Below are 26,327 nucleotides of genomic sequence, written 5' to 3'. Positions count from 1 at the left end.
GCAGCAGCTCACTGACAATGGGGCCTGGCTCCCTTTTGTTTGGAGTACTCATTTCTGCTCCAGAAATCCCTCTGGTGGGTAAAACACTGGGAGACAGGCTAAATCTTCTGGTGAGCGGTCCGTGGGAAAAAACCCTCAGGTGTGAGTTTGTTTGCCTGCCTCCTCACCACCAAGAGGTCAAATTCCATGTTAGCCCTTAATCAGCACCATGTCCCCAGCCTGTCCCAGGCACAGTCTCAAAGTGAATGACTATGTTAATAGTCACTATATATTAGTGCAAACAGTCTCAGTTCTCAGCTCTTTCATGTCTATCACTGGAAACTGAGAAACAGAAGCAATGGGACAGGGTAGAAAGAGGAAACGTCTTTTCTGACATTTGTATTGTAAATACAGTGTAAGCCATTCTAAGCTGAACCTGGCTTTTTTATACCCCAGAGCTGTTTTCTTTAGACAGTCTAATAAATACAAACATTTATCCAAAAAGTAATTTAAGCTTGGCATGGTGGTAGTCTTGTAATGCCAGGAGGTTGAAGCAGGAGGATTGCCTGTTTGGGCTTCACAACAAAGATAATTTACTGCTATCTTAAACCTATTCATCTGGAGGTCCTTGCAGCAGCATTTTTATTGACACAGGTATGCTTTCATACCTGTCGTAGATTGTGCTTCTAGTGTACCTGGACTTACTGTTTTGTCCACCCAAGGGATTTCTGTTGCAAAATAAAATGTTACTATAGGTACAAATGTTCACAGAGAGGATAAGTCTAGCAGTAGAGCATGAGAATTGTATGCGAACTATTATAGAGTGTTCGTGCACTGTATGACCTGCACAAGGCTAATTTACTCTGCTGGCCCCCAAAATAAGTCCCCATACCAAGCTTTATTAGATGTCAGATTAGGGGCTGGGGAAATGTTTGGTGCACAAGCACATGGACTTGAGTTAGATCTCTAGCACTTGTGGAAATCAAGACATGGTAGTGTGTGTGTGTGTGAGAGAGAGAGAGAGAGAGAGAGAGAGAGAGAGAGAGAGAGAGAGAGAGAAGAGAGAGAGAGGAGAGGGAGAAAGAGAGAGAGAGTGAGAGAGAGAGAGAGAGAGAGAGAGAGAGAGAGTTGTGTGTGTGCGCGTGCCTGCGTGCCTGTACAACAGTTAAACCTCAAGGACTTGCTGGCCAGCTAGTCAGTAAGAAGAGACATTGTCTCATATGATAAGGGTGTGAGCCATTGTGATGGTGATAGAATTGCTTATTGTACAAGCCTCCCAACTGCAGTCTGAGCCCCAGGGAGAAATCTGGTGCACAAGGGGAGAGCTAATCTTGAAAGTTGTCTTCTGACCTCCACCTGCACAGTATAGTATAACACACACACACACACACACACACACACACACACACACACACACACACACCATACACACACAATAGTGTTGACAAATTAAATAAAATTTAAAAGTAGGGTAGTTTACCTCAAAGATACACAATCTTGTCCTCTAGTCTCCACATATACACGTACACATACACATACTTATACTAAATCCATATAGTTATTCTACTACAAGACATTGAGAAGGTAATCTATAAATAGTATGTTCAAGTTCAGTCTTTTAATAGCCACCAGGGCACAGTGGCCTGTTTTGAGGATGGCAGTGTTTGCTTTGCGTGGGGGTTCACTAGTGAATACAAGTGCCCAAACTCATAGAAGGAAACGTTCAAAGCTGTACATTTTGTCACACATAACCTTGAGTTTTAGGAGGTCAGTAGTAACAACGGACTGACTGCATCCTCACTCTGTGTACAAAAGTTAGAATTAGAACATGTCTGCTCTTACTCAGGTGGTGTGCAGCCCAGAACACTGTTATCAGGTGTTGGCAAAGGAACAAACTTCAGTGTTTTCTGATATATATATATCAGTATATATATATATATATATATATATATATATATATATATATATATATATATATACACACACACATATATATATATACACACACATATATATATATACACACATATATATACACACACATATATGTATACACATATATATATTTTTTAATGGAGACTTTTTTTCCTAAACAGGTTTAGGATGTAATTTAATAAATAAGTGTTTGTTTCTTCGTTAATTTGATCATATGCATTATGATACGTTTGTCTGTTTTCACTCAAATATTAAAGCACTTTATGATTTCAAGACATATTTTTACGTTAGTGTGGCCAGTAAAACTCCAGGAAGAAAGAAAGCCTTGGCCTGCCTCATTCAGCAGCTCCACAGAGGCAAGATGTTTGTCAACTTTTGTAATTGATACCTGCCTTGGTCTCTGAGTTAATGGACAAGGGTTTCTGAGAAAGCATGAAGTCTACTAAATTAGTCAGCTTTCTGTCACTGCAGCAGCCTCTGGAGAGCTATAGGGAGAAACCAGTTTATTTTTGGCTCGGGGTCACTCAGCCCCATTGCTTTCAGTGGTATGACAAGGTAGCTTATTGTGACCGAAGTGTCTGGTGGGAGAAACTTGGTTACTGTATAACAGCCTAGAAACACAGAGAAGGCTGAGCTCCGAAGACCTCTTGAAGGCCACATCCTCTGTGAGCTCATTTCCTCCCACTAGGCTCTGCTCCTTAAAGATCTTGCCACTTTCTACAGGCAGACAGCAAGCCTTTACCATGGGGTTTTGGGGAGACATTTTTCTCTCCAAACCAAAGCATCTCTTCTATTATTCAAGAATAATCTCAGTTTCTGAGGGAAAGAATGGGTTTATACTATCAGTTGGGCTTCCCCAAAGGAACAGAGCTGACAGAATGGGTGTGTATTTCAAGGGGGCAGGTATTAGAGTGGTTTGCAATTATTTATCTAGCTGTGGTCTGACTAGTTCAACAGTGGCTGTCTCTCAAAGGGAAGATCAACAGTCTAATTGATGAGGCTGGCTGTCTCCGATGACCTTCAGTCTCCATTAGAACCACGAAGAAATAGGATCATCAGCAAAGGAGAGCGGTATAGATGAAGTTGCTCGTGGGCGTGGGGGCAAACAGGGAAAAGCAAAAATTTTCTTCTCCCAGGTCCTTTGATGCTGCCAGGAAGTACGTCCCAGGTTTAGTGCGCTCAGCTCAGATAATCTAGTCGAGACCGTTCCTCACAGGTGTGCCCAGCAGCTTGGAGTTTGGTTGATCCCAGATGGAGACAAGATTGCCCATCACAGCAACTATGAGCTCAAGTTTAGTTAGATTCTTTCCAATACAGTTTCTCCTGCCTTCTCCCTGGTTTTCTTCATCATGGCCGTAGCCTCGAATAAGGTTGTCTCACTGTGTATTTTATGATATTGATGGGAAGTAGGTGGTGATGTTTGTTCTTAGCCTGATACCATAAAAACAGATGTCTTCTAAATAGACGACATTGGGCCAGTTGCTTTTTGTTTGCTTTATCCGGTTGCTTATCTATGTGGTAAAACACATTGGGTTCATTAAAGGAAGTTAATGCCTTTATTTAAAGATAACAGATTAGGTTAGAATGTATATTGGATCTCTGGTGTACTAAGCCCTCTAGTTGGGCCTTTCCCTGAAGTTTAGTTTCTCATCTGTTATTTCAAGAGTCTGAGGAAAATAAATATTCTGTAGAACTTAATATAGATCACAGAGATGATCTGAGTACAGGCATTGATCACTCGCAGTGTGTTTCATTTCGTCTGAGACTGAATACACTTAGACATGGCTGTCTTTGAGCAGGAAAAGGGTGTGTTGTGCCTCTATTCTTACTTGCACTTTTACATTCACTTGCTCGTGTGTCTTCCTTGTGCTGTTCTCTGTCTCACGGCATTGTATTGTATTTCCTTACAGCTATTTCACTCAATTCAGAGAACCTGTTTGGACTTGTCTAAAGCAATCGTGCTCTATCAAAAGAGAATATGTTGTAAGTATGGTTTAAGTATGCTATCGAGCCAATAGTGAGAAAGAGCAGGGTATTTTAACTTAGCATAGCATTGAATAAGTTCGGGGTCAGGGGGGTGTCTTTGTTACTTCTGATGGGAAGAAGGTCTCTACTAGTTTGACTTACTTAGGCTCTTTTCAAAGCGAGTATTTCTGTGGGCGCCATGCACTGTGGCACTCTGACTGTGGCAACACTGGCTGGCTGTCGGTTTGTGGATAGGCAGTACCATCAAGGGTGGGAAGGGGAGGGAGAGTTCTCTGCTGCTTAGACTGATCAAGACCCAAACTTTGATAAGAAGACTAAAAATAGAATCATCAACATATGGTGTTGCTAGAAGGCCGCCATAAAAAGAAATGTAGTAAATCTCTGTGGGTTGATTTTTAAAGGTGACATTCTAAATGAAAGAAAATAAGCTAAAATGCTTATAATATGCTGCCCTTTGTGCAGAAAAATACCTAAAGCAGGATTCAGGGGTGAGGATGGATAGGGTGGAATACGGACAGCCACTGACTGGCTGAACTGTGCTGCAAGTAATATCAGTGAAGCTGCTCAGAGGAGAGAGAAGAGAACTAACTTCAGTCATGCAGAGGACTTTGTTGTAAGAGGACAGTCAAAAACACATAAATACACACAAAGACAGGAGCAGAAAATAAACGTATTGATCCTAAGCAACTGGGTGAGCATTTTATATAAGCCACTTTACATAAGGTTAAAGAACTAAAGTGGTATAGTAGGGAGTGTGCTTGAGAAGAGGCTCCTGATCAGGGAAGAAGGCGCAGACACAGGGACATGTTGGAACATGGTCCAAAGAAAGAGCCATGGTGAGCAAGGCCTTGGGGGACTGTGAGAGGCTCTGGGAAAAAAGGCAGAGGGCCTTTTACCTCAGGTGCTTTTTGTTCCCTGGATTATTCTTGGACATGATTTCGTACCCCTGTGACAGATATTTACATTCAGTGTATAAGACATGTTTATGCTTGTTGGATAACATAACTATAGAACCCAATCTGTTTAGTGTATCCTAAACCTGGATATGGCTTTCTGCCTTGCTTTCATGCTTCCCCAGATATAATCTATAGCATGTGCCAGGCAATTGTGTCTCAATTGGTCTGTCCTGAGAAAGCTCTGGGAAAGGCCTGCTCTGCTAACGGTTACTATGTGCTGGCTAGAGTTTATGTACATGTTTTTTCCGATCATGTTTTTCTGATTATTTTTTTTTCTGGTCTTAAACAACCTTCCTCGGACCATTGCTTGCTTTGTTACATCCATGTATAAAAGGGCAGTGAAACTGAAGTAAGATTGTCTACAGCACTGGACTGTAGTCTACCCCGGGTCCTCAGATCCCTGGTGTGATAGACAAGATAGATCTGCATGGGTTGCCCAAAAGTTGGCAGGGTCTGATGAAGTCATTGCTATTAACCCGTGCAGATAAACACGCACAGAAAGGAACTCAGATGAGCGTGTGTGCCCTGGTTGGTGCATTGCAGCTTTCCTGTCTTGAAGCATCTGAAAGCACCAAGAGCCCCTAGCACTGAATATTCCTACTGCTTGTTCTTGTTTTCTAAATACCCTTTCTATACCGTTGGGGAAGGTGCTGTTTTCAGGCCCAGTACAGGGAAGTCAAAGAGAAACACCTTGCAAGGCCACGGCCTGAGAAGGTCCTTGAAAAGAGATGGGTACTTAAAGGGTAATAAACCAGGAGCCATAGGAAAAATAACTCCTGGTTGTGTCCATATGGAGATAAAGCACAGTAGACAGATGGACGAGTGCCTGTTCTGGTGCAAACTGAGAGATAAGATAAATCCTTCCCTTCCTGGTTTGGTTGGTGTGGCTGTGATAAATAATATGACCAAAAGCAACGTGGGGAAGAAAGACTTGTTCCATCTTAAAACCAACAGTCATGAAGTACGTCAGCGCTTGGCTGAAACAGAGACCATGGGGAGATGCTGGTTACCTCCTTGCTTCTTTCTCTTGCTTCTGCTCCGACAGGACTACCTGCCCAAGGGTGGTACCACTTCCAGATCAATGTGGGCTTGACCCTTCCCCATTAGTTATTAATCACAGAAACGATCCCCAGGCCAATTTGATGGAGGCAACTTCTCAGCTGAGGCTCTGTCTTAGAACTCAAGGCTACTGTTGTGAGATACAATGTGTGTGCAGGGGCGAGGGGGGTATATCTGGTAGGCCCACGGCAAGGTGTCCTCCTGAGAAATTACACCTTGCAACAGATCTAGCATAAGGGGGGTTTATTGGGGGGAAGTGGGGGGGGGGAGTGAGGACCTAGAGAACGGGTAGTGGCAGACATGTCGACAGGCAGGCAGATAGGAGCAGAGCCATGAGGACAGAAACAGGGAGAGGGAGAATCTGGCAGGGAACACATGAGAACAGAGAGGGCTGGAGTGGGTGGCGGTCCTTTTCAGTGCTGCCTACCCGGTGGTGTGTGATGACCTAAGCCACTGCTAGGTCTCTGGAAGGAGCCTAGTGGAATCGCCTGTCAGCTAACAGCTATTCTTAGAAAGTGTCAAAGTGAGTCTGAGGAATTGTCAAAAGCTTGAAAAGAGTGAAGGAATATCTCATTTCTATGTGTGATCCAAGGGTACAGTCTGGAACAGAAAAAAAAAAAAGGAAAATCTGGTAAAAATTCAAGTAAGGACTATACTTTAGATGATAGGATTGTGCCTATGTTAGTTTTTTAGGTTTGAACATAGATAGATAGATAGATAGATAGATAGATAGATAGATAGATAGATAGATAGAGAGGGAGGGAAAGAGGGAGGGAGGGAGGGAGGGAGGGGGAAGGGGATGAAGAAGAAGCCAGGGAAGGGTATATCATAATTCTGAATACTATGTCCTTTTAAGTGCACCATAATTTTAAAAGATCACACTGCCACTTGCTTCAGAACACTACATACAAATGTATCACAGTGTGTAAATTAGGAACAGTCTAGTCCCAGCGTATGCCTGGGGCCCATTTGCTTTGCCTCCCAGGCTGGAGGAGGATTTCTGCTCTGTTTCTCCTGCTTGGAACGTCTACGCCCTAAGAATACTTAAGACTGCTTCCCTCTGCCCCTCAGCCCAGCAGCTGGAGCCTCCCCTGACCACCTACTCTAAAGGAGGCTCTGTCTTACTCACTGTCTCTGGCATTTTCCCCATTGTGCCTTGTGTCTGTGATTATGTGTGCTCCGCTTTCTAACACCTACCACTTGAATGTGAACTCCGGAGGGGCGGGGCCAACCTCTGTCTTTTCCATCGCTCCTTGAATTTGCTGCAAATCTGAGCAGAGTTGGTTGAGACTATTAAGGAAATTGCTTTCCTAGCTCTTCCCTTGCTTTCTTTTAATCTTTAAAGGACGTATCTGGAAATATAATCAGCCAGCAAACGTGCGTGGGTTTTTATGTGAGGTCCTAAGACCTAGTTAATTGTGCCTTTTGAACAAGTAGAGACATTTGAATTATCTAATATACGTGTTGCATGAGAATGGCTGTCGTCAGCCTTGACTCTGGGGGAACTCAAGGTCTCTGCAAAGCACTGCAGGCTAATCAGCAGCAGCACAGAAAACCAGGCCTGTTTGGCACCGAGTTTAATCCTCCAGTGTGTGAAACGGCCCACAATTATTCCAGGCTGCACCAAGCTACTTAGATGATGTAGGAAAGACACATGTCACCAGGTGTGCATTCGGGTATTGGTTTCTTTTGGCCCACAGTTAAATGTGTTTGTTTGGATGTGATTTGAGTCTTTAAGGTTTTTGTTGTTCTGTTTTTGTTTTTAAGCGACAGTAGCCAGCTGCTTTTAAAAGCAGAAAGTGGGAAATTGTTCTCCTTAGGAAGCAAAAGGTTCTTGGTGGAATTGAAAGAAACTCACATCAGACAAGCATTTAAAATGAAATACCGTGCTCAATGACAAAACGGGCGAAAATTACAGCTAGTGCAGTTTCACAGACGTTCAGTCCCTGCCGCAAATGTACTCTCTCTGCCAACCTGGACAGAAAGAAAAGGCTAAAGAAGGCAGAGTCTCATGGCACAGAGCGACAGGGGCCCTTGCTCACATACTCTGACAGCCACCCAACCATGCCAAGTGCCAACCCATGAGCCCAAAGAGTCCCCAAAAAAAAATGGGACCGACCACGTCTCAGCCAGAGGAAGCCTTTAACCGGGCGGTTCTGTGGACTTTATTTAGTTGCTTCTTTTTGTTTGTTGTTGTTGATGGTGGTGGTGGTTTGTTTGATTTTTTTTTGAGACCAGATCTCATCTCTGTAACCTGGACTGTACCTGCCTCTCAGGCCCCCAGCCTCTACCTCCTGAACTCCAGGATGATAAACATATGTCACCACAGCAGGCTTTGGGGACTTGAATCTTGAGAGGGAAGTCTGAAGAGAAGCTATTTATCTCACTTTTTAAAGAACTAAGGTTCCAAAAACCCTTCTCCCTGCTGTAGGGCTTTCTGCTGCAACCCGAGAACTGTAGTTGCATGAAGGCAAGCCCTAGTGAGTTCTTTGGACGTGTGGTTCCCATCCAAAACAGTTTTATTGAGTGCCCTGCATATACTTTGCGCGGATAATTGACTGCAGGAATTGTGTTTGCTAACCTCTAGCCTAGCTCCATAGTCAGAAAGACACTTGTCTCAAGAGAATAAGGCACGACGTTGTAGAGCTGGACACCCAGCGTCCTCCTGGCCTCTGTCCAAACAGGAGTGCATGTATGACATACACTTTACCAGCGATGTGGCTCCACGGGAGAGTGCTTATGCTGCAAGCACGCGGCTCGATGTTTGTGGCTCTGCTGATGGTGTATGTTTGGGTCCTTTCCAGAAGTTTCTTGGATGCTCAGGTTTTATTAAATCAGTCTCTAGAACAGAGGGAGTGTTGCTATTGTAAATAATGGTGCTGATCGTTTTTGTGACTACTGTGTTACCTCCTGAGAATATACTCAGTACCCCTAACGGTACAAAAGCAATACCAAAAGAGTCATACACTTCCGTGACTTTTTTTTTTAATATTTTCTACCAAATCAGTCCATAGGTGGCATGTGCCAAATCACTGGTTTACTAAATCACCCCATCTGTCCTTGGCTCTAAAAATAAAATCAAGTTTAAGTATAACCAATCCAGATTTGGTTCCAGATCCTTTTTTTTTTTTAACTTTACCAAATGGTCTACCTGTGGGCCTAACACACTTTCTGTCTCCACTTCCAACTCCAACTTGCTTCCTAGTGGTTGGGGGATTTGAGTTGATTTACAAAGGACAGAATGTAACCCAGGCAGCAGAGATCAAAAGTCAGGAGAGAGTAATAGGAGGCAGCTAGTACCACTTTCTAGGCAGCCACAAAAGGTCCCCACCGTCTGCATTGAAAAACCCAACTCCTTCCTTTCATCGGGAAGCTGCACATTGTAGGCTCGCTTTTCAGTACAGAGGTCATTTTCTGGTTCTGATTACAGGGCACCAAACTCACTGACAGATGTATTCCAGTGAATTTGATCTCTCCTATTGTAAACGGAAGACCAGCATGGACATTAAATGACTGGGTGGGGGAGGTGGAGGGACTTACCTTGCAGCCGGCCACTTGGATTTAATTTCCTCTCATCTTTGCCCCAGAAGAGAGAGGGCCTTGGGAGTTGTCTCCCTCACTTTCTTTGTCATAAAAAAATGTTCACTGCTTACTGTCTCTTTCCCTGTTTTCTTTATCAGTCTTGTCTCAAGAAGAAAATGAACTGGGAAAATTTCTCCGATCCCAAGGCTTCCAAGACAAAACCAGAGCAGGAAAAATGATGCAAGCCACAGGAAAGGCCCTCTGCTTTTCCTCCCAGCAAAGGTGTGTGTGTGTGTGTCGCCGCCTTAGAGGCTCTGTTTTGGGGGACCCACAGCGAATCTGGGACCCACGTCTTTCTATGGGGAAATTGCAGTCTAGAACACATTAGCCTAATCCTGAGAACTATTCTGTACTTAGCTGGTTTCTACTTCCCTCAGACTCAGGGAGTGTGTAGGATTTGTTTTCTTCTCTGGTATATAATCTTGTTTGTCTTCTGCTCTGTGGGAGGCAGCAGTGTGTACGCCAATCATTGTGAGTGATTACATTTGACCTTCAAGTTGTTCATAACAATCAGTCTGATCCCCTTTCAGGATTTGATTAAAGCAAGAGTCTAATGAGACCAACTTGAAAGGTTCCCTCTCTGCTCTCTGAGGGCTAATGAATGGCAAAGAGGAGGTGATCTAGATGCCCAGGACCGTACTCCTGAGACCCATGGACAACAGCATCCCCTGGGAGCCTGTTAGGAGCAGAATCAAGGCCCCTGCCCCCACACCTACAAACGCTTAACTCTACTTTTCCAACAGATCTACAGTTGAATCCGATGTACCGGAAACTTTGACAGTCTCCAGTACAGAGGAAATTGTGACAGAGCAGTTGCATTTCAAAACACCTCAGCTAATGCTTCTGGCCTTTAAAAAAACAGTCCTGAGAGTTTGTGCCACACAACTGCTTTGTTGCAGGAAGAGGAGACTCTGTCTCTCCTTCCCCACTAACTAACAAGCCCAGGAAAATGTCTCCATTAGTTTCACTCAGAATTACACCTAAGGAAAGCTTTGCAGGCAGTTTCCATGATTATGTAAGCTGCAGAAATTCATCTACTCCAATTGTCCTGCTTGTCTCCCCTCATTTATCCTAACTAACTGCTTTCCCTCCCTATGATCCAGGAGCAGGCCATTGATTGGCAACTCACATGGGCGTTCCTATGGAAACCCAAGAAAGGTCTCTCTCTCTCTCTCTCTCTCTCTCTCTCTCTCTCTCTCTCTCTCTCTCTCTCTCTCTCTGTGTGTGTGTGTGTGTGTGTGTGTGTGTGTGTGTGTGTGTGTCTCTGTCTTTCTCTGTTTCTTTATCTCTCTGTCTCTGTCTGTCTGTCTCTTTCTCTCTTTCTCTCTCTCTCTCTCTCTCACACACACACACACACACACAAAGACACACACCAGTAAAAAAAACAATGAACAAAACAATGCAAAACCTTGAAAGTATCTACCGTAGACTAGCAGAGAGCAGTCTCCACTAATTCAACGAGGTGTGACCAGCTAGTTGGGAAGGTGGCCTCTTCCACAGTGGCTTTGCTTTCACAGCTGCTGCCAGCCTCTTGAAGTCACATCTAGTTCTCCTAAAGGTGCAGGAGGCAGGACAACTACGTGAAATTGCTCTGAACGTGAACTCAGAGGAGAGTGAACATGACTTAGAATATTCTGGAAATTTTTTTTCCTTAAGATTTATTGTAACTGTATGCATGTGTGTCTGTATGCTTCTGTGTGTATGTGTACAGGGGACTACAGCGGCCAAGGGAGGGTTCAGGTCAGGGGGACCTGGAGTTACAGGCAGTTGTGAGCCACTGACATGGGGACCTAAGAACTAAACTTGGTCTCCTGTGAGCTGTATTTGCTCTTGACTGTTAAACCAACTTTCCAGCCCCGCTGAATATGTTTATAGTATAAATAGCACCACAGCAGCAGATGGTTTCTGTATGTTATGGTATATATGCTAATAACAAATTGACATTTTATTAAGTAATACTAATCTTTTAAATTTTCAATGTGTAAATATTGGGGAAAAAAAACAAAAAGTTGAAGAAAACAAAAAGCAACCCCACAGGATTCTGTTACCTGGACATGCTCTGATATACTTAGCCTGAGCCCCCTTTTTGGTTTTTTTTTTTTTTGTTTTTTTTGTTTTTTGTTTTTTTTTTGGGTTTTTTTGTTTTTTTTTTTTTAGTTTTTAAGAATGTATTTGTGTGTGTGTGTGTGTGTGTGTGTGTGTGTGTGTGTGTGTGTTAGTGTGTGTTATGTGAGGGTACCCACAGAGGTCAGAAGCCGACATGAGCTACAGTTACAGGAACTGCCCTGGGTGCTAAGAACAGAATCCAGGTCTTCTGCGGGGGGGGGGGGGGGGTGCTCACTTTCAACCACTTTGATCCAGACCCTCTATTTAATTTTCCCTGCTCAGGATAAATTTCTTGGTGTGGCCCTTTAGTTATTTTATTAACTATCCCAACTGGGTATAGTTATTTTCATAAAGGAAGAGGTGAGTCAGGCCTGCACTGGAGGATAATATTTACAGTTAGTAAGAATATCTTTCTTTGGTCTAGACCCCTTCTGTACACTCTAGTGGAAATGGATTTCTACTGTTCTGATTTAGATGCGTCAGCTCATAGGGTGGTGGCAAAGATAAGAATAGATGTGGTTTTGTGTATGCCCTTTAAAATGTCTAATATCATGTTATTGAAGCTTTAGGGTGTCTGTATAACATCCTACATTCCAAGGGCTTGAAAGTAGTTTATTCAAAATATTCATCGTCAGCAAATGTAGGAAAACACACACAATCTAAAGAAAAAGAAAAGGAGTGAGAAAGTGAGTGACCCCTGAGGACTGTTTGACATCCTCCACGCTGTAAACCTTCACACTGCTGAGTTCCATCCAATGAGTCTTACTGGATGTAAAGCACAGATTAAATTTGAACCACCAGTATAAAACACGAACATAGGTCATGGCACAGAGATGTGACTTTTTGAGATTTGTAACGTCTAGGTAGGCAAGCTGCCATCATAGATTTGTTCTCCATTTAAAACAATCCATTTCAGGTAACAGGAGACCTGGAGAAAACAGAGAAAGGAGATTTTTTTTTTCTTAAGGTTTGTTGCAGCATTTATAATTTCAGGGCACTGCAGGCATGTAAGGGATTGTAAACACAAAGGGAACCCCGGATGCTCACTGCAGCTTACCAGTACCACTGTTCCCTTTGGCTGCGTAACTTTGCATGCAAGTGGGATCTTAAACGTTCATCTTCCGCTTAATGTTTGTTAAAATTCCTTTGTTCTGAAATTTCATAGAGAATATGAAAAGCATACAAGGGCTTAGTGGCTAATGGTGTGTATTCTTCCTCCTGAGGCCCTAAGTTAGATTCTACCACCAGGTGGCTCACAACCACCTACAACTCCAGTTTCAGGGAGTCTAACATCTTTAACCTCCAAGAGCACCTGCACTCACACAAAGACACAAGCGCGCCCGCGCGGGCACACACACACACACACACACACACACACACACACACACACACACAGATACAGACACACACACGCCAACATAGATAATACAAAATAAAAACAAGCGTTTGAAAAAAGAAAGAAAATGTTTTCAAACTGTGAGTCATCTGACATCGCTTCACTGGTTTCAAATATGGAAGAAGCGGTATTTTGTAACCTAAATAAATATTTTACCTAAAGTTATGGCATGCTTTCCTTTTTATATAAATAAATAAGTTTGTTATGGCCGATGGTTACTCTTATAATAATTTCACACTTGTGTATAGTATACATTCATTTCTGATGTGATGTTTGCTTGTTTACTGCAATGCTCGAGAAGAAACCCAGGCCTTCTCAAGTGCTAGGCAAATTCTATACTACTGAACTGAAGTTCTGACCCTCCCCCATTTCTCTTCCCCGTCTCTCTTTCTTTCCTTTAAGCCAGGACCTCATGTAGTCTAGGTCCGCTGAGGATGATCCTGAACTTCTGACTCCTCCAGCCCTGTCCTCTGCAGGGATTAAGCTATGTACCGCCACCTTGTTTCTTCTATATGATGATGATTGAATCATGTTGCTCTCTGATAACACTGGTATACCATAGACCCTCAGTAACTGTGCTTTTCTTCCTTCCCAAATCATTTAAGACTCTTCCAGTCCATGCCTCAGCCTTGTTTCTATTAGAGCAAATCGCAGGTTTTGATTGAGGAGGAGTAATCAAAAAGACAAGGTCCAGGATACCTGAGTCATCCCTGTCCAATCCCTGCCTCCACACAGGGCCCAACATTTGGCAACAGAAGAGACAGGGAGTAACCAGGAGTGGGAATGGGAATGGCCATGCCTTGACTGTCCTTCACTGGCATAGGCTTGGCTTCAACTTCAGATAAACACTCTCCGGGCCTGAGGCCACCCGGCAACACAAATAGAGTTCTTCCCAGTGGTCCAGTTCACCAAAAACTAATGGATCAGAATGTGGACAGCCTCTGGATGATTCCCACATTCTCATACATTTTGATTAGTATCTGCCTCCTGACAAGCGTCTGCATTCTAGACGGTGGTCTAAGTTCATGGGTTTATGATGCACGCAGAATGTTGGGACTTAAAACTGTCCCTTCCCTTTGTCTTATGACTATAGCTGTGACTATAGCTGTGTCCTCTTGTACAGGTTGGCCTTGAGAAACCCTCTGTGTCGATTTCACCAAGAAGTAGAGACGTTTAGACATCGGGCCATCTCTGATACCTGGCTCACAGTGAACCGTATGGAACAATGCCGGACAGAATATAGAGGGGCGTTGTTATGGATGAAGGACGTGTCTCAGGAACTTGATCCAGACCTCTACAAGCAAATGGAGAAGTTCAGGAAGGTAGGAAGTTCTCTGGGGGTTGTCAAAAGGGCCACCTGCTAGAAGGCAACCAAGTGTGATTTGAATCCCTCTGGTAAAGAAGACATGACTCGAAAGCACCAAGGATGCCATTAATCATTGCTGACATTTTTTTAACGTGACAGAATACCAATTTATGTGATATATAATTCTCTAAGGATAAGAGAGGAGACAGCTGGAAATTGCTGGGATTTCATAGCTGGTTTTAATTGAAGTCAGATTTTCATATAATGGGTACTTTTTATAAGGTCGTCACTTGTAAATGCCTCTTCATTCCTAACTAAAAATCCAGGGTAGATCACAAGCATCTAGTGAGACTAGACTGTTTAACAGGCTTTTTTTAAATTGACAAGTCATGTCACAACCAGTAAAATAATAACAATTCTTTTATGAACTAGTCAGAGGCACTGGAATACAGTTGTGTGCTTAGCTAGAATGGTATTGACTGTACCTGCTTTTGACCTCTTCAGAAATTTCTCTGAGGAACATAAGAGCCAAAGAAATGAATATTCTGTTTAATTTTCCTAAGGAATAATCTTAAGTTCCTTTAACAAAAGAAATCACATTGTGTTAATGTAACAAATTGGAGCCTGTTGTCCTCAGGAAAACATCCTACCACTGGGTGGCAGCCGTACACTGAGCATTTAGTGAACATGTGGCTGATTTTGTACTGGTTGTGTACAATCTTGGTAGTTCTTTGTTTGGGCAACTGGGTGTGTTTTGGGGCATAAAAAAAAAAAAGGAAAAAGGAAAAAAATGTCAAATGTTAGGTCTGACATAATACTGTATCAACTCCCTTGGTTCTTGCAACTGATCCATTCATAATTAGAAATGCTGTTTAAAAGGCTTAGATTCCTTTTTAGGGACATCACTTTGGATCTGTGAACCTGGAACCCTGGCTGGTATGTAAGGAGGTTGAGTGGGAGTCAGCGGACCAAAAGAGCTGCTCTTGCTCAAGACAGTGGTCATTGCTTCTTAAGCCAGCTATCTCAAAGTCAAGTTTTCTCCTGGTATGTAGTTCATCCTCCCTGTAAAGGGAACCAGCCTCATTTTCTCTCCAGTTTTGTTTACCATGTCAGCATCAGCCTTCTCTGTAAGGCAGGCTTCCCTGCCTAGGCAAAGGTGGGACTGTGGAAAGTATTCATCAACGAAGATGTAATGGAAACTCATCCATCCTTTGAAAGAGGGAAAAAAAAAAAACAGACTTCATGGTAGTAAACAAATCAAATGTTTATGGTTCGGTAACTAGATGCTGGTGAGCCCGGCTGTTTTACAAGTTTTCTGACTTTGTAATTAAGCCAGCCATTTATTTTGTCATTAGCATTTTATTTGGGGATTGAGGATAATGGGGGCGGAATTGGTATAAGAAAAAAAAAAAAGAAAGAATGAGAAAAAAAATAAGCTGCCTCCAGGGCTCAGTGCTGATGACGTCTTCTTTAGTGTGGACTTAGCGTTTACCATAATCAACACACGGTTTTTGCTTTTGTAGATGAGAATGAGACCCGTGGTAGGTAGCTAACCCGAGGGAAACAAGGAAATGGGAACCAGCATCCTTGAAAATAGATTAAATGTCCCCACCGGGAGACAAAGGAAGTCAAACAATATACCTAGAAGTGGCCACTTCCATAGTAACTCTTTGCACGGGAGGTTCCGTGAAGAGTTTGGGGGTACCTTCACTGTGCCAGATAGTACAAGAAAACAGAGTTATTCTGGAAGGCCAAAGCATCTCGTGGAGTTGTTTATTTGGCTTTGTTTGGTGGGAGGTGGTTGCTAGCTATGTAAGACTGAAACAAAACCCGAGTTCTTCGTCATTTGGTTTGAACGCTGAAACATTTCCCATCGTTTAATGTCATCAATCTCTTGATCCTGGAAAATATGGGTGGTTTGGGTTTTTTTAATCTTTTACTGTGCAGTAGTAGCTAAAGCCACGCCTGCCTCCTTAATCCTGTGTGTTCTGGATTCAATTTAATGGCTGGATGTGGTGGACTTGTACTTGGGGAAAGAGTCTTTTTGAGAGAAGATTATCTTTAAGAGTGTATTAGATTATTCTTGACTCAGGAAGACAGGGGACAACATTGGTTCTCTCCGGAGCCTGACCTAAGAGTCAGTCCAGTTCCCAGCCCAGAGTTAGCACTCAACATGGCAAATGGCAAGATTCCAGGCAGAGTCCAAGGGGCCGGAGCCACCATTCCTCATGTCACTTAGTATCCCCACTGTATGGAAGTGACATCTTGGTACCTTGGAAATAGACATATGTGATTGCTTAGGTGAAGAAAACAGGATTTGCTGCTGTCTTTGAGGGATGCTGGAAAGTGTAGGTTTTCTGTTCTGCTATAGTATATTTGCTGATTGACTCTCTAAGTAAGCTTTAGAGCCTTGTCCAGGTGAGATTCCACCTTAAATAGAGTCTCTGTTTATTTCTCAGGAATGTGTTACCCAGATTATTTGGCACAGGGACCAAGAGTGTTGAAGGTGTGTCTTTAAGGCACTGCTACCTCAGCTCTACCTCCTCCTGCACATTGCAGCTGGTAAAGCCAGGACTTCAAGTTGTGTTGACTTCACATATTCTGGCAGAGACAAAGCTCTGATTTTTACATCATGGTTATAGCCCCCTATTTGAAACTTTCAGAATGTGTTCCTTCATTCGTTTGTACATCCAACAAATGATGTTGAAGCTCAGCTACATGCCCGTTAGCACAGAGGAGAATAGATTAGACCAAGTCCTACCTCGTGCGATCATTTGGGCATACGACAAGCAAGCATGATATAGTGTGTTGATGATTTTCTGAAATGAAATGATGCTGCAAATAAAAGGTCTAGATGGGGAGCCCAGATGAAGCAGCACCTCTCCCCCTAACAAAAAGAAAGAATTAATGATATGGTGGTTCGTGTTTGTCAACTTGACATCTAGAATCACTTGGGAACTGGTCTCTGAGCCATGCCTGAGAAGATAATGTTATCTTAATCGCATTCATGGATGTGGGAAGACCCATCTTAATTGTAGTCTGTACCATTTCATGGCTCTGAGTCCTGGAGTGAAGGAAAAAGAGGAGGAGTGGAGAGAGCACACAGTCCATGTTCTCTGCTGACTGTGAGGGTAATATGACCAGCCACTTCCAGCTCTTGCCGCCTTGACTTGCTGCCCTGATGGGTCGGACCTTTAACTATAAGCTGAAGTAAACCCTTCCCCTGTTCAGATGCTTATGTGAACAGCAAAGAAACCAAGACAACTAGGAAGGACCTGGATGGCGGAGTGGGAAGCAACGGAGTTTAGCTGAGGAGTCACTGTGACCAAGGGCCCGAGGTGGAAGCAAGGTAACATCTGGGAGGCAGTATTCAAGAGATGGGAGTGTAGAGACAGGTGCCTAAGCAGTAGGGCCTGAGAGAGAAGAAGATGTAGACAGACAGACAGACAGACAGACAGACAGACACACACACACACACACACACACACACACACACATTCTAGGCATTCTAAGAACTGTGAGAGGTAATATGGTGGGATTCTTAGACCTGTCTGTCTCCGTCAGAAAGTACCAAACACACACACACACACACACACCATACACACACACACACACACACACACACACATTCTAGGCATTCTAAGAACTGTGACAGGTAATATGGTGGGATTCTTAGACCTGTTTGTCTCCGTCAGAAAGTACCAAACACACACACACACACACACACACACACACACACACCTGTAAGGAGGAAATGAAAAAGTGTTGAGAAGAGGATGGGTGTTACAAACTTTGTGTTCACAACAACCCAGTAGGATTTCATGTTAGGACAGGGAGTAGAAGAGTACCAACCAAATGAAACATGGTGTGCCTGGGTCCTGACGGGATGAAGACCGGACACACTGTCCTGCCCTCTGGCAGTCCCAGTAAAGCACCATGTTGATTACACAGCTCTTTATTATTTTTAAAAATACACAGAATAAACATAAATGGAAGTCACATTGGAAGTGAATTGTCACCTCCAACCGAGATCCTTCCCCCCCATCCCCCCGCCCAGCTTTTTCCGAATGTCATGAAACTTTTCATACAGCGCAGTCACAGTGAGCAAGACAGAACTGGTGAATGAAAGTTTAAAATGAAACAAATGATGTGGCAGTCTCTGAAGCCCAGGGGCTGAAGATAGCTTTGCACATCAACATTGGGAGTTGTTACTAACAGTTCCTGTAGGGAACTGAGGACACAGAGAGGAGAGCTTGATCCTAGTCATCTGTCCCTTGTCAAAATGACTCAGAGGAAAGTCAATGTGCCACATGGGGCCGCTCTCCTGGCTGCCATATCGGAGCCTATGGGTGGGTTTACATAGGTGGAGCTTGTCCCTGGGCAGTTGGAGGTTCCTCCTGACATTGTGGTTCACCCTAGTACCACGAGATATTTTATGAGCGAAGTTAGGGTGTGATCTGTGTGCCCTTTGAAGGGAGAGTAAAAGGGTATGATGTAAAAATAGAAGTCAGCTTCTCGTAGCAGATTACATCAGCTGAAGCTGCGAGCCCAGCAGAGCCTCTGAAGCCTGTGCCCTTGAGAGCTTCTGTGGTCAATTAAGTGTCTTGTTTTTCTTGAAAGTCAGAACTGGGATGGAAGGTAATTATTCTAAATGGAATAAAAGCTGTGCTAGGTGTAAGAAAATAGTTCTGAAGCCTCCAAAGAGACAGTATGGAAATGTATATGTGGGCATTTGTAGGACTCAGCCTTTATAGACAAGGGTACAGGAACCACGGTCTTAACCTGAGCCATTTGCTAAATAGTTTAATGAAATCCTGAAGCATTAGCAGTGTTTCATTACAGTAATTCAAAAGGATGTCTAAAAGGCGACCTGGGAACTGTGAGTGATATACTGTGGGATGCTTAGGCCTGTCTGTCTCCGTTAGAAATAACATTGGGTTGTAGAGCCCTGTTAATCCACTGGTCATATCATCAAAGGACACCTTACAGTGAGGCTTACTAAGCACTGACAGTGTACTAGGTAGGACCTTACTTAGAGCCATTAGTCAGTAGTGACCCTGTGTCCCGGTGGTGAAGGTTTGATTCAAAGAGTTTGGTCTACAACCGATAAACAGCAGTGTTGATAATAGATGTTTCTTTCTCCCCCCCCTCCCCCGTGAACAAAGACTTGGGTTAATTAACTTGACAGTTTTATTAATTACTGCTGAAATCATTGGTTCTTGTCAGAGGTCAGGCTCTTGTAGCAACTGAGGGCAAGTCCCGGGGGAGTTGAGCCTCTAAGTATTGCAGGATTGTTCCTTCTCCTTGCCCTGTGACAGAGGCCTTCAGTTTATGCCTTGCATCTCTGCTCTCTGGAGAAAACCAATGTGTGCTTCAATGCAAAGCCCAAATAGGTCTGAGACCCAGCAGCAACCAGGGCTGGGTGAATAGGTAATCTTTCGTTTGGTCTATACAGTGGGCTGATGGGTGAATAGGTAATCTTTTGTTGGTCTATACAGTGGACTGATGAGTGAATAGGTAATCTTTTGTTTGGTCTATACAGTGGGCTGATGTTACGTATCTAAGCAGAACTTTAACCTTCCTGGGCTTTTTCTTTGTTCCTGTAAAAGGAAGAAGGGGTAGACTCATTGTCTCTTCTGCCTCTGCTCATTCTAGAATTCTCCATATGGGTCAAGCCCTTTTATGAAGTGAGGTGAAAATTCCTTTTATAAAGTTAATACCCTTTTAAAATGTATCTGTTTCATCGGGTTTTTTTTTTTTTTTTTTTTTGGTGTTCATTGGTTGGCTTTGGTATGAGCCTGTGTTTGTTTTGCTTTAGATGTTTAACTAGGGCACTTGTTATTTGTGGTCCCCCAAGCACAGACCATCTTGCTGCCAAAATGCCACAGGAAAAGCCTAAATTTTCACATGGCACAACTTGGAAGAGAACTAATAATTATGGGCAGGCTTTCAACTCTGGCTCTCGTCAGATGAGGCCTTTGGGCTTTTGTGTGTCTTTATTGATTCTTCTTCCTCTGAACTTAGTAAATACCAAACCTCTGCTCGAGGGCTACACTAAGACTATTTAGACTAACTCCCTCAGAAGAGATAAGGCTGGCTGAGTCGGTGGCTGCTCCTGACTGAGAGAGAACAGGAAGAGAGACGGAGCCTCTCCACTCTGTCCCCAGCACAGCCTACACCATCTGGGGACACTTAGGCCTAAGTCTGAATTTGCATCTACTAAATGCAATCAGGACTCCTCTTCCTGGGACATTATTTTTTTCTGGAGCATTATGCTCTAAAATCTTCAAGCAGCAGGAAGGGCAAGCACTTACTTTGAAAGTGGATCTGCCTTCCACCTCACGAACATTCTCATCTTCCTAAGTTCACTCACCTCCTTAGATGGCTGGGAAAAAGAATCAGACTGTTTCATTCATAGTTCTTGGTCAGAGGAGTCTTTGGTGTTTGAAAGCTGATATTACTCATTGCCTACTGATATTTTTGCTTTTATTATTGTTGTTGAGGTTGAATTCATCAGGGACGGGAGGGTGTTGATGTCTACCTTTCTCCGTGTATTCTTTACTGCCTGTGGCTGATTTCACGATGCTGTGGCAGTGTGGAGTGACCACAGCAGAAGCTGAAGACAAAACCCGTGGACCCTCATTCTCTGGTCCTCTACAGCTTGCCGCCGAGGTTTATCGCCGTGAGTGCTGCAACTGAGAACTTGGTGATTAGTAAACTTTTACCTGTGGTTAAAAGCTCACAGATTTTACCTTCTAAACCAGGTCTCTTTGAACATAATTCCTAGGGATTGATGGCTCATATGGTAGTGTTAGTTTTGATTTTGGGGAGACGGCCTCCTGTGCTGTCGATGGTGAGAAGCTTCACACTAGGAAGTTGACTTACTCTCAGTCTTCTGTTATCCAATATCCATATGTCCTGTTCTTACAAATGCAGAGATGTATCTGGTTTTTAATTGGGATGGACCCTTTAGATTTCTAATTCCATAGATGGCTGCTCTGGGTCAGGAGGAACCATTAGAACATGAAAATAGGACCCAAGAATCACTGCTAAGTAGCATCTAACTCCCTCAGTTCAGACTCTACTCCGTACTTTTTTCTTTCCACCTTTTTGAGTAGTATTTTAACTATCATATACTCATTGTATATGGTACTGAAGTTTATAAGGGCGTTTTAATATATAATGTGCTTTAAGCATATCCTCCCCAAACCCCTTTTCTTTCTTCCCCCCTCCCTCCCTCTGTCCCTTTTGTCACCCTGCACAATTTCACTTTTTGTGTCATATCATGTAGATTCCCTGTTGTATGTAGCTATAGAAAATGTAGGATCCTAAAACGAAAGAAAACACGATGTGTGCCTTTCTGATGCTGTCTGGTTCATTTTTTCTTTTTTACACTCTGCATATAATCAAAATGATCATTCAGGTCCATCTCTGTGTCTGGGGCCCTAAGGACATTAAAGCATGCAGAGAAAACTGAGACTGTATAGGAAATAAAAACGCAAAGCTGTACAATTAAAGTTTTAATTCTGCATGCCCAAGTCTGCTAGCTGCTCACCTCCATTGGGCCAGCGCTTGGGAATAGATCCTCTTGTCACTGACGGTACCAAGAAGCTCTTGTCCATGGGCACATGCAGTGACCCCATGTATGTCTGTGGTGACCCCATATGTGTCTATGGTGACCCCATATATGTCTGTGGAAGCGGGGATGCAGTCCCAGACCCCATCTTCCATCTCTCCTACTCTTCATGGACTTGCCTGCTACATATCTGGACTTCCTGGGAGGGATCAACGGCTGGTGCCCTGGAAAGCGTGGCAGGGAGAAATCAGAATGGATGTCTTGTTGGGAAGCAGTGCAAGGGATGTAGAACTGTGGGGATGTAAACTGGGAAGTGAGGGTCGTGCACACAAGTTAGTTCTTTGGCCGAAAAGCGCCAAGGCCTTTGTTATCACTAGTTATACGATAGAGATACTATGATGAGCTTGTTCATCATGATCATTATGTAAACACAGTGACATCTTTGTGTCTGGCACTGTTCCAAGCTATTTGCTAGTATAAACTTACTTAATTCTGTTATTCAACAAACCAAGAGAAAATTGTTATTATCCACATTTTGTAAATGAGGAGACAGGCACACACAGGAAGGAACAGGTAAGGCCATCCAGCTTGCCTCAGAACCCAGGCACACTTGGCTGCACACTGTGCAGCTTGCCTGACATTCCTCTCATGGTGCCTTAGATTGCCATGAATGAGCCCTTCACTTTGGATGTAACCCAGATGTCACCCTATTTTAGAGACATGGAAGTGCCCAGCCCTGTGAGGTTGAGAACCTATGTTCCCAAATAGTGTTCAGTCTCCTCATTTACAGAACACATTAACAAATAGAAATCCAGGGGTACTGTGACTCCTTAACCGTGAACCCATTCTCTCAGGATACAATGCTGGGCCAAAGTACTGAGCTCACTCACCATGCTAGGCCCCACTTTGCAGACCGTGGCTCCTCACACAGGATGACAGATTCCAGAGCATGATGTACAGGAGGCACTTGGCACACTGCCGTGCAAATACGTGGTACACATTTACTTTTGTGACAGTCACTGTGTTTATTACTGAATTTCCAAGAGAAAATTTTGACATCCAACAAAACACATGCTAAATAAACCTCCTACGTAGCATCTTGGCTGGAAGGGGCCACAGCGTTGGGTTGTCTGTCTCCTCAGAGTTAGCTGAAGACAGGCTGGTTGTGTTGCTATGGGCTGTCAGGTAGGTTGCCAGGTAGGAGTTTCTAGGGATGACATCACCCCATGCCTTCTTCCATGACCCAGCTTCTTCCAACACCAGGTAAAGTGATGTTCAAAGCCTACACCAAGGATTTTTTCCTGCCCATCAGCTCACTGCCTAGAGATGCTAGGGTTCTTTGTCCATTTTATGTAAAAATTGTCTTTTGTTGAAGTGTGAACAACAACTCAACCTCTCTTTTCTCAGAACCATTTGTTCCTCATTGCTATAATCTACTTTCAAGGGTAGAGTCTTTGAAAAGAAAAATGGCGGTTGGCTCTAACTCTGACTTTATAAATGGATGGCCTAAGGAATTAAGAGAAGCATCTGGTCCTTTTTTTCCTTGACATACCTTCACAGCTTTTATATTATTTCTGCTTTTAGTTAGATTTCTTGGCAAGAAGAACTTAAATTCCAGCAAACAAATGTTCTTGGTATGTTTACATCTTTAAAAGTTTGATGATATTTTCATACAAATCGAGTAAATATATTTACACACATCCCCCCAAAAAAACAAGGAAGTTTGAGTCCATTTCTGTCACATCCTGTTCTGTTTCCCAAGCTGTGGAGATCCATTTGTTTTCAGCGCCTGGCAGCAATGAGTCACTTGCCGCATGCAGGGGGTCTCCAGTTCCTAATTATTCCACATCTGAAATACTTGTTGAATCGGTTCCCTCCTTGCATCCTTATTGCTGTCTCTTGAGTAGAGGCTACCCCGTAACAGACTCTCCACAGTAACAATAGCTCTCATTCTGTTCCATGAGCTGGCTGCGATCCTGTGTGAAAACTTCCTACGCCTCCCACTCAACCACAGATCCCACCGTGTGTACTAGCTTTCCACCATTTTTCATCATTCCTCTCGAGTGACACTTCCAGCCCCTGGTCACTGCACATGATGGGTACGCATGAAATGTGAAGCCTTGCTACAAGTCATGCGCTTCTCTGTATCCTTGGATACCCTTCCCAATACTGGGATCCCCACTCCCCATTCTTCTTTTATTGCTCTAAAACTCTAAGATGCCATTTAAAACACACTAAGGAGCTCTTGCTGACTTTTCTGTGTTCCCATTGTACTCAGCCTGCACAGCCCATGAAATGAGTGAATCGCTAAAGGCAATGGGGCTTACGTTTCCTTGAAAGCAGTAGCCAGAGAGTGTGCATCTCAGAACCCCAACTGTATAATAAACAAACACAATTTCTTTGTGATAAGTATTTGCTTTACTGAATGACGTTTATTCCCACTATTGAGTAGAAACAAAACTCTAATATACAACCAAGGAGTCACTGATTGCCACTACCTGGAAAGAATCTACATATAGCAACTCACAAAAACTCTGTTATCTAATTCTCTAAAAAACATTTTTGGTACCGGTTGAACAACTAGTATTTTATGAAGCTGAAAGCTGATATATTAGCTTAAAGCAGACTATTTTTAAGGCCAACTTCATGATGGAGAAGCATTGAATCTAAGCATAGGATGTTTGTCTAATTGCTTGAGGGAAAAGTTTGCTTAACTCTCGTTTCAGAGCGGACTCTGAACAAAAGTCAATTATTTAAGCGTGTGCTGGTCTGTGAGGAGTTTTCATTTTGCCAAACTGTCTGGCTTTTCTTCCTAAGACCTCTAAGGATTAAGTGGCTTCTGAGGCAAGCCCAGTTTCTAGAGTTTCATAGATGAGAGTATACAAACCTCCAGACTATACCCCGTTAGAACCGTCAGATTCTAGGTTTAAAGAAATGACGTCATTTATCAAGCTCCTTTTAAAAAAGGGCATCTGTCAGTCCCTCAGCAGCTAGAAGGTTATGGAGGCATTCATTATTTCTGTGTTTCCATCACGTTGTGCTTTTGGCCACAGCATCAGAGGTGTCTGGAGCTCATGATCACTACTTCTACCCGCAGCCCCCAACCACAGTCTGTTCCACTGGCCTGTGCCTCTTTTGGGAGTGTCATGTTAGATTATAGATCATTGGAAAGTCACTGTGTTCCAGTAATATGATTTTCTCGTTACTGTCTTTGGCTTGCCTAGTTTCTCTCCAAGTCTTTCATAGCTGTACATCCCACCACATTGCCCTCTTCTTGGTTTTCAGCTCGGATGACAGTTAGCACTTTTATTTTCCATGATGAATTAGTTTTAGTTTTTACCATCCTCTAGAATTCAGTATAAATGAAGACAGTTGCATCCTGATACGTTAACCTCACAATTTTGATCTTTTAAAACTGTTATGTTTTAGGGATCTATCATATACTATTTACTTTTATTTCTTTTAATGATGATTTATTTTGATGCTTGAAATAGAATGTGGGTTTTATGTAATCTCAAACAGGGAACAGTAAATCCACTGTGCCCTCAGTCCCAATAGCTTTATAGAACTCTAAGTTGCTTCTAGTGGAGTCGAAAAGAATTTTCTCTGACTCCGTCCCTTCTCACAGAACTTCCAGTGGTCATAGCAGTAACCGTATAATGTATGTAGATTGTCACTTGTGTGTTCAACTGGTTTTATAAATGACTGAGAGACACTATTCCAGAAAGATTACAGCAAAATTGCTGTTTAAAAAAGAGAGAGAGAAACCACACTATTTTCTCTGTTAGTTTGTCATAGAGGATTGATAAACAAACAGTTTTAAATGGTACTTTATAAAATGATTGAATTATTATCTGTTAATTCTCAGAAAAGCTTCCCTGGTGGGATTTATTCAGGCAGCACTAGCCCTGATATGGAGTTAGGAAGGTTCTGTAGCTCTCTCCTACAGAAACATTCAGAATCCTTGTGGGTCTGAAGTCCTGAGTCTGTCCGTACACTCTCATTTAATCTGTCAGAAGAGCAATCGAAGAGAACGCTGTGATAAATTAATGATAAAATAGAAACATGCTGAAGTTTGGGATTTATTTAAAAACTTTCTGGACGATTGCTTGGTTCTTAGGGAATTAATATGATCTCTGTCTAACAGGGAAGTGGGAGGGTTGGGGCCCAGACTACAAAGGCATACATTTTTTAGAAGTTCCAGGTATTAATATAATTATCACAGCTATCAAATGCTGTCTCACCTTCAACCTGATCATGAAACAAGATGAGTAGAAGTTACCAATAAGAACCTCCAAATCTTAATGGCCAAATGTCATGTGGCACTGAGGGGCCCTAAAAGAAGCAGGCCCTCTGAGCCCTCCATCATAACTTTGAACGGAAATTTCCATGTTCATTAATTGAGCTATGTTGATCCCATCCTGTGAAATATGACTTTAGGAATTG

The 26,327-nt window shown here is 43.0% G+C and overlaps 1 protein-coding gene across 2 annotated transcripts in view; it reads left to right on the top strand.

The window, feature by feature from the left end:
• ICA1 (islet cell autoantigen 1) overlaps positions 1-26,327 on the top strand; it is a 133,266-nt gene that overhangs the window by 28,758 nt on the left and 78,181 nt on the right. For both annotated transcript variants that reach the window (XM_080936256.1, XM_080936255.1), the window contains exons 4-6: positions 3,825-3,897; positions 9,596-9,719; positions 14,123-14,321. In XM_080936256.1, coding sequence (XP_080792382.1) covers positions 3,825-3,897; positions 9,596-9,719; positions 14,123-14,321 — 396 coding nt within the window. The remainder of the gene's footprint in view (positions 1-3,824; positions 3,898-9,595; positions 9,720-14,122; positions 14,322-26,327) is intronic.

Source organism: Micromys minutus (assembly GCF_963924665.1).
Source record: "Micromys minutus genome assembly, chromosome: 23".
NCBI classification, from domain to species: Eukaryota; Metazoa; Chordata; class Mammalia; order Rodentia; family Muridae; genus Micromys; species Micromys minutus.
Note: the sequence above shows the minus strand (reverse complement) of the source record. Positions and strands in the feature narration are given on the sequence as shown.